Below are 13,854 nucleotides of genomic sequence, written 5' to 3'. Positions count from 1 at the left end.
ATATTACTTATTTATTATTACTTTTACCTACACTAAACTGATATTGTGGAGCTGAGAAAATTTTCAAACCCACGGAACACTATGTGCTTGAGATGGATTTTTAAAATGCTGGACTTATAGGCAAATTACGTTGAACGTTGGGTTTGTAAACGGAAATTAGTTATTGTCTCCTTCAACAATAAGCCACCGGGGTGTACAGTAGACTAAATAGCTCTAAGTTACAATACTAACCCCGATAGCTTTAGTATATATATAATAAATCTTAAAAATGCTTTTCTTTGATTCCTATTTTGAAAATACCAAACCAGAAAAAAGGGGAAAAAGAAAAGAAAAGAAAAGTAAAAAGGTATAGAAATGAAACCCGCACAATCTTCTGAATCAAAAAGCTCACCAGTGAGGTCCGGCCCATGTTTAAATTACTGGAGAGAGAACTTACGTACATCTTTCACAGTCGCACTAACCTCCCGTCTGGTCTTAATTCTTTAGCCGCCTGATCCCTTTTAACCATTTTAATCCGACTCCCAAATAATAATATTCGCCTCGTGTCAAGAACAGGAAGAAAAAAGAAAGAAAAAAAAGAAGGGGAAAAAAAAACAGCTGCCCTCAGATCTGCTTCGGTGAGGTTCCTCAGATCCGATCTCCTTTCATCATCTAAATCCGATTCCCATTCTTTTCCAATTTCGTTGGCGTTCTGATCTCTGGATCTTGAAGAAGCTTGTGATTCTATTTTTGGTTCAGATCTCGAGGAGGAGGAGGAGGAGGAGGAGGAGGTCTCAACAATGGCGGGCGCCGCCGGCGGTTTCGTGACCCGCTCTTTCGAGGCGATGCTCAAAGAGTGCGCCACCGCGAAGAAGTATTCGGCTCTTCAGCAATCAATTCAAAGTTGTTTAGGTCGGTATCATACATCTTAAACCTTATTTAACTTTAATTTGGGGAATTTATGGAAAATTTCTAGATTTATGAGGTTACATTTAGAAATTAGGGTTTATTTCAGTACCATCAGTTGAACATGCATCCCAAGGATTCTTTAATAGCTCAGCTAATGTGAGATCGCTTCGTGTCTGTGCCCATAATTCAGTGAATAATTGTCTCTTATCGTCTCCATCGCCATTAATAAGTGCCTAGTGTAGAACCTAGGATCGTTGTGCATTGCGGGACTGAGATTGTACACCCTCAAACAGACTTCCAGAGCGATACAAAACACATGATACCATTTGTATGTAATGAAATCTACTAAATAGTGGAACAAAATTGTCGAATGGGTTTTTACGTTGTATGATCAACTGGGGTGAGCAATTTGTGACCTGGCCTGTTAAACCTACTTAATAAAATTCATTTTGAATTGAGTATCATTAATGTCACTAAAAGAAAAATCTCAACTAACTAGGTCATCAAGTCAAAAAGCTGAAATGCCAACCTTACCATATGCTATGATATTCCTTCATCTTTCAATTGTCACATGGTAACCCCATGCCATCCCAAAAATCTCAATTCTCAAGATCAAATCTTGGATCTTATATTCTTTCAAATTTTAAAGGACAAGGTTACCCTCACATACCTATAATTCTCAATATATCCATGCAATATATACTTCCTGATATGAAGTCAAATCGAATTTAAATCTTGTATGACAAATGTATGCCCTTTAATCCCTATTCAGGGTATGTTGAACTTCAGTTAGCCAATGTAAACACCCTATATGGGTAATCAAAACCCTTTAGGAAATCAAGTTGAATCATAGTTGCGTAATTCTTTGGACCCCCTCGAACTGTCGTACAATACCTACGAACCGGTCCCGGTACATTTGCGAACCAATTCCCTCTGATACGTGAATCGATTCCTCAGAATTGGCGCACTGGTTACATCTATGTGGGGCGCAAAGTCCCTTTCTGTGCACATGAGCAAGACACAATGCGACGTGCGCAATCTAGTGAAGGGAGACAGAAAAGAGTATACGTATCGATGACTTTATTGCAACTGAATATCTATGCTAATAAAACACGAACTGAAACCACCTTCCCAAAACGAATGAAACCACCATCCCAACACGAAGTATGTAAAAAAGACAAATAGAACAAAATAAAAAACAGAAAAGAAAAAGACAAAAGAAGCTCCCTGGTAATGCAGAGGAAAGTCTCAAAAAAAGAGAATCAACTCCATAAAAATGAAGCATTCAATTATTTTGTTTGAAAGAATATTGAAATGCATAATTAGCTTAGTTCTAGCTTTCTACTATATACTTCAAAAAATTAAATTCGCACTCAACAAATATTTATAACATACCACATACCAAACTTGTGTAATGTGTACCAAAGCAAGCTACCCCCTTCAAATCCAAATTTTCTAAATGGCAAATTGCGTACCTGAATTCGTACCCTGTCCTGCTATATACCGCTTATTGCGTAACAATGAGTTAAACTGTTTGAATTCCAAGCTTATGTACCTCTGTTACTTTGTTCATTTATTGGGTTTTTTTTTGTAACTGAGATTAAATAATCAGACCAGAGGTTAAATCATAGAGCTCATGATTGTCCTTGACGTGTAATGCATATACAAACTTAACTAAGCTGATTCAAGCCTGAGCAGATTCTGCTTAGTATAAGCAACCTTTCTTGCTATTTGATTAGTTAAGAAAACAAGCTACCATGCATTATCAAACTCAATTCATGCTGAAGCTGAAACAGCCCAAAAGAATAATTGAACCAAGTTTAAATGAGTGTGCCTAATTTTGTTTATAACACTCTGCTGATGATCTGTTCTCAGCTTGTTCCCGAAAGAATGTATTATGTCTTCCTGAATATTTTTACTCTTCTCAAAGTTTTCACACAGTAGAAAGCATTTTATATGAGAGTGTAAGTTTATCCCTTAGGGTTCTTAGTGGACATTAATTGTCTAAACTTTTGAGTAGCCTATGGTTCTTTATTTGTTAAAAATGATTCCAAGTAGTAACCAACTCTGTTTTTCTTTGTTATGTTTTTAAAGATTGCTTTTCTACTTCTATTTTGCAGACAACATGAAGAACCAAAAGCCCACTTCTGGTGAAAAGAATCATGTGGTATCATCATCAGCAAATGAGAGGTTGTTTCAAAATTTCTACTACAAAGGCATAAGGCAAATATGGTTTTAGTTTCAGTATCTTGTTATAAGTTGGCCTTATATCCATATGGATTCATATAAGTTCTAAATCACGGTCTAATCTAAATGCTAAATCATGGTCAAACAAGTTCCCATTCTTAGCGGTATTGTCAGATGTGATACTCATAATGTTCGTGAGAAATATTTTTCTTACACTGTCTCGTGTGTTGGCTTGCATGTGCACTCTTTTAGTCTTTTACATATATCTTTGGCACTTAGTTTAATGGGAAAACTAGATAAAGTTGAATAGTCTCTTTTACTTCCATAAACCAGCAGAGCTGATGGGGAAGAACCAGCAAGAGAAGGAACTGGCCCAAGTGACGCACAGGCCATTTCAACTGATGCAGAGGATGCCACTACCACAAACAATCAGATGGAGAGTAGCAGACCTATTACAGTTGTTTTAGCATCAGCTGGACAAGCTCTAGAAGGCGACCAAGCTGAAGTGGTGCTACAGCCAATCAGACTCGCATTTGAAACAAAGAACATAAAACTTGTAGAGCCCGCATTGGATTGTCTTCATGTATGGTGATTTTCTTTATCTGAGTTGATCAACATTATGTTATTGACTATTTTATTTTCAGGACTTATATTTCTGGTAATTGTAGAGATAATGATTTTCTTGGTAGTTGGTATTACTACATTGGTTGGTATATGTAAATACATGTATTGCTATGGTTATTCTGAACCTAATTCTCTATGTTTGACAATTAATAGGAATCAGCTCTAAAGGGAAAATAGCTGCAAATGTATTAAATAATGTTTATTTGGTACAGCTTAGTTAAAATTATTAGATATTGTAAATTATGCACTATGCAGAACAGACTATTCCAAAATAGAAGGTTTTAATTGGAAAAGTAACTTTTCATTGACGAACAATTGTTTTTATACTCTTGGTTTCCATATGTAACCTTGATTTAGCCTATTGTACTCCTATTTTTGGTGTAAGAGCATGCTTTAGCTTCAAGGTACAGCTAATACTATTTGATATTACTAACTTATCGATCTTCTTATAAAGTTGTAATATGTAGAACATGTGTTCATTACGTGTTCATCAGTAAGCGTAACACATCACATGCGGCATAAACACATTACACGATTTACTTAGAAATGATTTTTTTTTGTTTCAATCTTAATGTGTTCTGATTTATCATAAAGCGATGTTGCAAACTTTTCCTAAACTTTTAAAGGAAATATTGATCAAAGTAACAGCACTTGACTTTAAAGGAAGCATGCAATATACACAATAAGTGAGCAAATGATTATATGATAGCAAAATTAAATATTTTATGCTGCTAGTATTTGTAGCTGAAGCAGCAAAAGAGGGGCTTAAAAAAAACTACAATTAAGAAACCGAAAACATATAATAGTTTTTGTAATCAAGTGCCGACACATGGCTTGTCCAAATAATTGTAGTGTAAACTGTTATTCGACGCTTCGTTCACCCTCACAATGTCATATGGCGGCATAAACTTTGTTCATATTCAAATAGTTGTTGCAATAAATTTTATGGAACAGGTTATTCCTTATATGCCGGCGATTAGTGATTAAATCTTGATGATTACTAAATCATAAAATTTATACAATGGGCTCTGTATACACACCTTGATTTATCATATATTCTGCTTTTATCATAAGAATATTGATATCTCCGACATATAGCTATGGAGGAGGGTAAGATAAAGGACTTAAAAAGTGGTTCAATGAGACGGCTAGTTTTGTCAAGAAATGTTGTGTACCAATATTTGATGTGCAATTATCTTTTCAGGTGTGATATAAAATAATACTAAAAATGTGCTGGGTCTTTCACTTTTATAAATTCGTTTAGTCACTGTAATACATTTTTCAAATGTTTACTTTTCTTGAATAATGAGGGTGGTGATAATTTCTTCTCTTGCTTTCTCTTTCANTGCTCTGTAGTTTACTATGACAACTTCAAAATATTTGCAAACATATAATTTCTATGTTGTAATTCACTCTACAGTTGTTTTTCTAGAAGAAAACAAGTTAATAGAGATTGCCTATGGGAGATGTAGCTCAGTAAGATGAGTAGTACAAGTTGTAGTGGAACATACACTTAAAGAAGAAAGTATAGATGAATAGGGAATGTGCCTTTAATTGAAGTGAAGAAATCAATAAGAAGTCATATACTCATAGCTTTAAATAAACTTCAGAATAGACTCAATTGTTCTATAACTTAATAAGAGAAGAATAAAGTGATGCTACAACAGCTATAACATTAAAGGACATATATCCAACATTGTTGGATCTTGTATATCGAAGAAACTTTTGTAATAACTATTTCCAGTTGGATTGCAAATGAACTTGAACCTTACTCTGTGTATGTTATCTCCCTTCCAAATCCATTTTCATGAATCAATCAGTACAGTCCATAGTTTGCCATCCCCTCCCTCTGTTAACAAAGGAAAAAATTACTATAATTCCTATATTTTCACAAATAACTCATTGTAACTATTGCACATAATCACCGATGATGACATTCTGATTCATATGCATTGATATCAGAAACTCATTGCTTACGACCATTTAGAAGGTGATCCTGGTCTGGAAGGGGGCAAAAGTGATCCATTGTTCACGGATATTCTCAACATGATTTGTGGTTGTGTTGATAATTCTTCATCCGACAGGTCTGTCTTCATTTTATTAGTTGCTATTTGGCGATTGTTCTTTGAGTCTGACAAATTACTGTCAACATTTTGGATCGCAGTACTATTCTACAGGTATTGAAAGTGCTGCTTACCGCTGTGTCATCTACAAGGTTTAGAGGTATGTTGTCGAAGATTTTTTTTTTCCTGTTCAAGATGAATGACTAATTTTATGGATACCTATTAATATAGAACTCATTAGTTTAGATTGAAATCCTATATTTAGATTTTCTTCTTAGCCTTTTCAACAATTTGTAATATACTCATACTATTGGTAACCTCCTTTTATCTGTTGTTGCTGAAGATGAGAGAGACAAGATTGTTTAACTTGTATATTCTCCAGCTATCTAGTTGCTTTCTAGATGTACAACTACGGGCTGCATTGAACTTATTTGAACTAGTTGAGCAATAATAGCTGTACTTGAATTTAAGATTATTTAATTTGGTTCTTAGTATCATATGGTGGATTTCTGATACTTCAGAAATGCATGCACTTATCTCGAGAAGTGGGATGTACAAAGCTCTCAACCATAGCTTTTGCTGCCATGTGAAACCATATTTTGCTAAGATTGTGAGACTACCACGACTGACTTGTGCATAACTTCTTCAAAGTTTAAAAGTTTGATCCTATACACTTTATATAAGAATTCTTTAAGAGTTGTATAAGAAAAAAAAAAATCTTTGTCGCTTGATGTGGTACTGGCTACATTAGCACACATCTACACTTACGTTTACATTTGGTACAGTGGTACTTAAGGGATTTATTTTTAAAAACATGCTTGAATAATGTTTTTGAACTTATATAACTTATAAACATTTTGGAACGGAGACCGCAGCTTGGGCTTGATATTGGACCTCTCTTAACGCTACCCTGATTTACAGTTTATTCAAGCCTCAGTGGCTGATCTAATAATTATTTGAGCATGGTATACAGTAATTTTTCAAAAAACTTATGTTTTAGTGGGCTCAGTATTACTTTTATTTGTTAGTCAGTGATTAATTACAAATTCATTAACGTTAAATCTGTTTTGCATCAAAGCATTTTAAGTCTGAGTCTTTGGTCAGCTTTTGGTACCTAGTTGTATCTCACAAAAATACTTATTTAATATTTAAAAAAATCTCTATCAATATATCGGATGTGGATCAATTTAAAGCATGTTTGGCAAATGGTAAAAGTAGATTATAATCCACTTTTTTGGTGTTTAGCAAGTGGATTACCTTGGATTATTATCAAGCAAAAATAGGCAGGGGGTACCTGGCTTATTTTTTGGTGGATTATAATCCATGAAGTTTGACCGATTAAAACACAATTTTACCTGTCATGATTACACAAATTCCCAATCCCATTTCTTAAAAACTCCATTAGGCTACAACCATCAATTTTTTTTTGTCGTTGTGACAAAAATGATGTATTATATAATCCACCCATTTCCCAAACATGTAAAGCTTGAAAATGGATTATAATCGACTAACTTTACCCAACACTTGAATTTCAATCCACTTGAATATAACCCAAGTGGATTATAATCCATATTTCCCAAACATGCTTTTAGAAGAATCCACTGTCGAGTTGATATAATAAAATGAGATGTTATTTTACACCTTTGGAAGTGAAATCATTGTAATTGCATTTCCATCTTATACTTAAAAATACTACTTGTTTTAAATACAGTGCATGGAGAGCCATTGTTGGGGGTCATAAGGGTTTGCTACAACATCGCTCTTAACAGGTACATGTCACTTTATTTTCTTATAAATCTTTGAGAAAGGACTCGTAAGTTGTTACTAACATTATGTTGTATAATCTGAATGGATAGCAAGAGTCCTATAAACCAGGCAACCTCTAAGGCTATGCTGACCCAAATGATCAGCATGGTGTTCAGGCGCATGGAATCTGATCAGGTGAGCTTATCTTATTATTTCTACTTGAAAGTATTGCAATAATAGTAGTGTAAATCTTTTATGAGTCTCATTTTTGAGAAATTTAGAAATCTCTTTCTGCAAATTCAGGTCCCTGTTATATCTTCTAGTGGTCATGTCGACACAGAGGTCACTTCGGCTAGCTCCATGAATTCCGATGATGGAGAAATAACAATGGCTGATCAAGATGATAAAGGAACCACTCTGGGAGATGCTCTGTCCATGACCCGAGGGAAGGACGCTTCTCCAGCTTCTGTGGAGGAACTCCAAAATTTGGCTGGTGGCGCTGATATCAAGGTGATTCTCTCATCATCATCATCATCATCGTTATTAGAGGATCATGGGTCACTTGCAGTAATTTAGTTTTCCTTATATGCTATGTGTAATATTTTGACATTTATTTCAGGGACTGGAGGCTGTTCTAGACAAGGCTGTACATCTCGAAGATGGAAATAAAATATCACGGTATGGGAAGTTGCTCAAGCTCATTATATCTGATCAGACCATATACTGATTGAGTACCAGCAGATTTAAGTGTCTTCCTTTTTTCTTCTTCTGTCAGGGGGCTTGACCTCGAGAGCATGAGTGTTGCACAGCGTGATGCTTTGTTACTGTTTCGCACACTTTGCAAGGTTCAAGTCAAACTGTACTGATTTGTTTCATAGCCTATGCTATGCTTATTTTCTACCTTCAAACTTGGTCAATGTGACTACAGATGGGTATGAAGGAAGAGAATGATGAGGTTACCACAAAGACAAGGCTTTTGTCTCTGGAGCTCCTCCTGGTTCGTTCTACATCTTTCCCGAATATGTTTGTTTCTTTTGTATGCAAATGCAAACCGCCTTATACCAAAAAATCCACTTTTCTAAACTTCCCATTTATGTTTGAAGATATTCTGAACCTTTTATCAATATTTTAGGGTAGATAGGTAACTCCTAGCCTCTTCCAGTTATGTGGAAAGATTCCTTAAACTATAGGTTTTGCCACAAAACTTGTGACTTTCCCCATCACAAGCGGGGGTTATACCAATTATGCAAGTCTCTTTTGCTATTTGCTTTTGTATTTCAAGTACTTACATGTTCGGTTGTTGTTGCCCTGAGACTAAGTTGCATAGATACGGGTATGATACGAGTACGGGACATGGCAAATTGGTACAGGTAGGGTACGGGATCATGGCTATATAGATGTATATTATGTATAAATTATATGTATTAAAATTAATAATTATTATCAATGTTGTTTTTTCATTTACATAAGATCAACATATAAGAAATGGATGTGAAGTGTAGAATATATGTCCAAGAAGTGTATGAGGATTGTTTTAAATTAAAACATGTATTACATAATTGAGTATACGCCTGAACAAACGTATGCATATATTCAAGAAGTGTCCGAGAAGTTTCAGTGGGTACGGGTGCATGTACATGTTGGGTATGGCTATGGCTTTCGATTTGAAGTACCCAGATAACATAGCCTGAGAATACATATTGGCTTGTTTGCAGGGTCTATTAGAAGGAGTGAGCCAATCCTTTACCAAGAATTTTCACTTTATTGACTCAGTTAAAGCATATCTTTCTTATGCATTATTGCGGGCGTCTGTTTCGTCTTCTCCAATTGTATTTCAGGTCAGTGGTTTGTGCATATGATTCACTTTTTTGTTACGTAGTTGCTGTAATTTTCCTGCATGGTAGTTGATATTCCATGCTGAAATTTTACTTGTCTAATTTTTGACTTCTGTGGTACTTTTGTTTCTTGGTTCTGGATTTAAATCCTTCTTTTTTGTCTTGCAGCATGCTACTGGAATCTTCATAGTGCTTTTACAGAGGTTTAGGGAAAGTCTTAAGGTATGCGAACATGTCTTATGTGGTCATCATATCAAAAGCCCTTTGTTGGGCTATTGGATGATATGTTTGTCTGTGTGTTGTCTGCAGGGGGAAATTGGTGTCTTTTTTCCTCTGATAATCTTAAGGTCATTGGATAGTTCTGAGAGTCCCCTTAGCCACAGGACAACAGTTTTGCGGTAATGTTTTTTCCCTTTTTTCTGGATGCCCTTTGAGTTACTTGTACGCAAATCACCATAACATAAGATCCTTGGCTATGTTGTTGATCTGGTGACTTTTCTCCTCTCAACATGAATTGAATTTTCTTTCAGGATGCTTGAGAAAGTGTCTAAAGATCCACAAATGCTTGTAGACATATTTGTTAACTATGATTGTGATCTCAATGCACCAAATCTCTTTGAGCGCATGGTAAATCTTGCCAAATAACTAAATTTATGCGTTTCGTTATTGTTTGTCTTTAATATAATCCTTACTTACTACACCAGTTCATCCGCCGAAATAGGTTAATTCTCTATCAAGAATAGCACAAGGAACTCAAAGCACAGATCCCACCCCAACTGCTTCGGTTCAAGCTACATCCGTTAAAGGTTCATCTCTTCAGGTATTTTCTTTTCAAATTTCATGATTTCTTTTCGGTTGGTATTCATGTTGTGTATAATTATTTCCTCATCTTATTTACGTACTATATCTTTTACAGTGCCTGGTTAGTGTGCTGAAGTCTTTAGTTGATTGGGAAAAGCTAAAAGGAGACTCTACAAAACAAGGGAGTGTTATTCACTCTCTTGAAGAGGAGGCTTTGGCTAGGGAAAAAAATGCTGCTGATGAGTCGAAAAGCCGAGATGTACCTAATCAGTTTGAGAAAGCAAAAGCTCATAAATCTACCATGGAAGCTGCAATATCAGAGGTATCCTAGCTAGTTCGTAGGTAGTTTTTTGTTTTAGTGAGTTGAGAAAGGAAGCTAAGGAAAGAAAATTTGATTCTGATTTTCTAATGTTCCCCCACCAGTTACTTCTTTGTAGTAGATATTATTTAAAAAAAAGGCAAGACTGACCTTTTTTTTTGGAACCTCCATGTCTTTGCCATGTCTTCGTTCCATTATTTTTCTGTTATGAAGCGAGAGGCAACAGCTGCAAATTTGCTGAACATGCTTGATATAAACTAGGGTTTGCCTCTCTGCTAGCCATCAAGCTTTGATAGTGAATAGAAAAGTTGATAGCATCTGTGAGCGATGATCTTCCATGCCACGCCACCTCAGATGTGGTGCATACACAATGTAGTTCTTTTGCAATCAGAGAAGAGATGCTGTAGTGGGGTCATAAATCAAGTTATAAGAGTGGAAGTTCTAGTTAGGCATAAATTTCTCGATTGAGTAGGAACAGTGATTTCTTTGTGAACAAGCAGAGGGAATTTATTTTCTTATCTATGAAATTAGAATTTATTGAGCATTGAAACTGCTCCCTTGCCCAGTTTCCTCTGTTAAAGGAATGCATTATTAACATGGTTTATTTAACTGTCCAGTTTAACCGTAAACCGGGGAAAGGAATTGACTATTTGCTGTCAAATAAGTTGGTTGAAAACAAAGCTTCTTCAGTGGCTCAATTTCTGAAGAGTACTCCTAGTTTGGATAAGGTACTTTCCATGGAATGTGTTATCATGCTTTTACTGAAATATAATTGTATAACCTTTCAAACCTTGTAGGCTATGATTGGTGAATATCTGGGTCAGCATGAGGAGTTTCCCCTTGCTGTCATGCATGCTTATGTTGATTCCATGAAGTTCACAGGCCTGAAGTTTGATGCCGCAATCCGTGAATTTCTCAAGGGATTTCGGCTTCCTGGCGAAGCACAAAAAATTGATCGCGTCATGGAAAAGTTTGCAGAGCGGTAATTGTGTTTCAGTGTTTTATGTTGGTTACTACTGTATGTCATTTTTTGCTTGTGCTCATCTGATAACATCTGAATTTTGGCAGATACTGTGCTGATAACCCCGGACTGTTCAATAATGCCGATACTGCATATGTTCTTGCATATGCAGTTATAATGTTGAATACTGATGCTCACAACCCGATGGTGTGGCCTAAAATGTCCAAAGCTGATTTTGTACGTATGAACTCTGGAAGTGATCCAGAAGACTCTCCCCCAAAGGAGCTCCTAGAGGAGATTTATGATTCTATTGTCAGTGAGGAAATAAAGATGAAAGATGATATATCAGGTGTGGCTAAGAATAGCGGGCAGAGGCCAGAAACAGAAGAGAGGGGCCGTCTTGTCAATGTTCTTAATTTGGCCCTTCCTAAGAGGAAGTCAGTAACAGATACTAAGTCAGAGAGTGAACAAATAATTAAGCAAATGCAGGCTTTTTTTAAGAATCAAGGGGCAAAAAGGGGCATTTTCTACACTGCTGAGCAGGTTGATCTTGTTAGGCCAATGCTTGAAGCTGTGGGATGGCCTTTGCTTGCAACATTTTCTGTTACTATGGAGGAAGGTGATAATAAACCGAGGGTCCTTCTTTGTATGGAAGGTTTCAAAGCCGGTATACATCTTACACGTGCCCTGGGAATGGACACAATGCGCTATGCCTTTTTGACCTCCTTAGTGCGGTATGTCTTTTTTCTCTTTGATTGAGTTTCTTGGGTTTGTGTTAAAGTTATGGTCCATCAGAGCGCTGATTACTTCATAGAAGGTTATGATACATTTTCTGTTAGCTGAACTTTTTCTTGCGTGTATTGTTGCAGCTACACATTTTTGCATGCTCCCAAGGATATGCGTAGTAAAAATGTTGAGGCATTACGAACTCTTCTTGCGTTAGGTGATATTGAAACAGATTCCTTGCAGGACACATGGAATGCTGTTCTTGAGTGTGTTTCTAGGCTTGAATATATCACATCAACCCCAGCCGTTGCATCAACTGTCATGCAGGGTTCAAATCAAATATCTAGGGATTCAGTTCTTCAGTCACTTCGCGAGTTATCTGGGAAACCTGCTGAGCAAGTATTTGTAAACAGTGTCAAACTGCCTAGTGATTCAATTGTAGAGTTCTTCACTGCTCTTTGTGGTGTTTCTGCTGAGGAACTGAAACAAACACCAGCTCGTGTTTTTAGCTTACAAAAACTTGTCGAGATAAGCTATTACAATATGGCTCGCATCCGCCTGGTATGTTATATACTTACAATACCTCTTGCCTGCACTTTTTTAATAGTCATTTTCTATGTGTAATTATGTGTCTATTTTTCATATAAAGATGAAATTAAATTCAGTTTGTCCTCGATCAAGTTTTGTGCCTGGTGTATTTGTTGTTTATGTCATTTTGTGATTGGTAAATGTCAAGGTAAAACTAGAGACATACGTGTAGATGGGAAATAATTGGCTAGTTATATTGCTGGTTGGTAAAGTAGTTAGAAACTTCGGAGGGAGAAATTACATGCAAGTGTGCTGAAGTGAGATAAAAATAAAATGTGGAAAAGTTAGACTTGAGTTTGTCCCCAAAACTGAAGACCTGCACAATTGGCTGGGGTGGGTTGAGAAAAGTTGTTGGACTTGAGTTGAAGTCCCCAAAACCAAATAAATCTGTGCTATCCAACCTGACCTGGCCAAAATTTTTATTTGAAAGTGTACTGCACTGTAGATTTTATTTGTGAATAAGTTATTTTGTATTTTATCTGCGAACAGAATGCACGATGTTGTTTGTCAACATATAATGCACAATTTCAGCTTTAGTCCTTTCCTGTTCTCAGTACATGTTCAGGTTGTGGTCCCAATTATTGCTGTTCTGCTTACTCTTGATTATCTTGTTGTATCCAGGTGTGGGCCAAAATATGGTTTGTCTTGTCTCAGCATTTTATCGTTGCTGGGAGTCACCATGATGAGAAAATTGCTATGTATGCAATTGATTCATTGAGGCAACTTGGTATGAAGTACTTGGAGCGGGCTGAGCTTGCTAACTTCACTTTTCAGAATGACATATTGAAGCCATTTGTTATTCTCATGCGGAATAGTCGTAGTGAGACCATTCGCGGCCTGATTGTCGATTGTATTGTTCAGGTAACTCTAGGCTGCATGAGTTTATATATCATTTATGCAGTCTGCTCTGTGATGCTTTTATATTTGGAGAAGCTACAGTCTAATCACACTAAAGAAATTAACTTTTGATCATGGGACAGATGATAAAATCAAAGGTTGGTAGCATAAAATCTGGTTGGCGAAGTGTATTTATGATCTTCACTGCAGCTGCTAATGATGAGCTTGAATCTATTGTTGATAGTGCATTTGAAAATGTAGAACAGGGTATGCAGTATG

The 13,854-nt window shown here is 36.2% G+C and overlaps 1 protein-coding gene across 4 annotated transcripts in view; it reads left to right on the top strand.

Moving 5' to 3' along the window:
* LOC109834254 (brefeldin A-inhibited guanine nucleotide-exchange protein 5) overlaps positions 410-13,854 on the top strand; it is a 30,559-nt gene continuing 17,114 nt past the window's right edge. Inside the window, exons 1-23 of one of the 4 annotated variants that reach the window (XM_020402233.1) lie at positions 410-617; positions 739-891; positions 3,009-3,078; positions 3,409-3,658; positions 5,662-5,783; positions 5,864-5,922; positions 7,474-7,531; positions 7,619-7,703; positions 7,812-8,018; positions 8,128-8,186; positions 8,284-8,353; positions 8,437-8,505; positions 9,224-9,346; positions 9,512-9,741; positions 9,874-9,970; positions 10,065-10,163; positions 10,260-10,466; positions 11,081-11,191; positions 11,261-11,445; positions 11,532-12,158; positions 12,294-12,711; positions 13,360-13,599; positions 13,719-13,842. In XM_020402233.1, coding sequence (XP_020257822.1) covers positions 780-891; positions 3,009-3,078; positions 3,409-3,658; positions 5,662-5,783; positions 5,864-5,922; positions 7,474-7,531; positions 7,619-7,703; positions 7,812-8,018; positions 8,128-8,186; positions 8,284-8,353; positions 8,437-8,505; positions 9,224-9,346; positions 9,512-9,741; positions 9,874-9,970; positions 10,065-10,163; positions 10,260-10,466; positions 11,081-11,191; positions 11,261-11,445; positions 11,532-12,158; positions 12,294-12,711; positions 13,360-13,599; positions 13,719-13,842 — 3,622 coding nt within the window. In that variant the 5' untranslated portion in view covers positions 410-617; positions 739-779. Of the gene's footprint in view, positions 892-3,008; positions 3,079-3,408; positions 3,659-5,661; positions 5,784-5,863; positions 5,923-7,473; positions 7,532-7,618; positions 7,704-7,811; positions 8,019-8,127; positions 8,187-8,283; positions 8,354-8,436; positions 8,506-9,223; positions 9,347-9,511; positions 9,742-9,873; positions 9,971-10,064; positions 10,164-10,259; positions 10,467-11,080; positions 11,192-11,260; positions 11,446-11,531; positions 12,159-12,293; positions 12,712-13,359; positions 13,600-13,718; positions 13,843-13,854 lie in introns of all 4 variants that reach the window. The other 3 variants (XM_020402235.1, XM_020402234.1, XM_020402232.1) reach the window with 3 other exon arrangements.

The sequence above is a fragment of the Asparagus officinalis genome, chromosome 3 (assembly GCF_001876935.1).
Source record: "Asparagus officinalis chromosome 3, Aspof.V1, whole genome shotgun sequence".
NCBI classification, from domain to species: domain Eukaryota; kingdom Viridiplantae; phylum Streptophyta; class Magnoliopsida; order Asparagales; family Asparagaceae; genus Asparagus; species Asparagus officinalis.
Note: the sequence above shows the minus strand (reverse complement) of the source record. Positions and strands in the feature narration are given on the sequence as shown.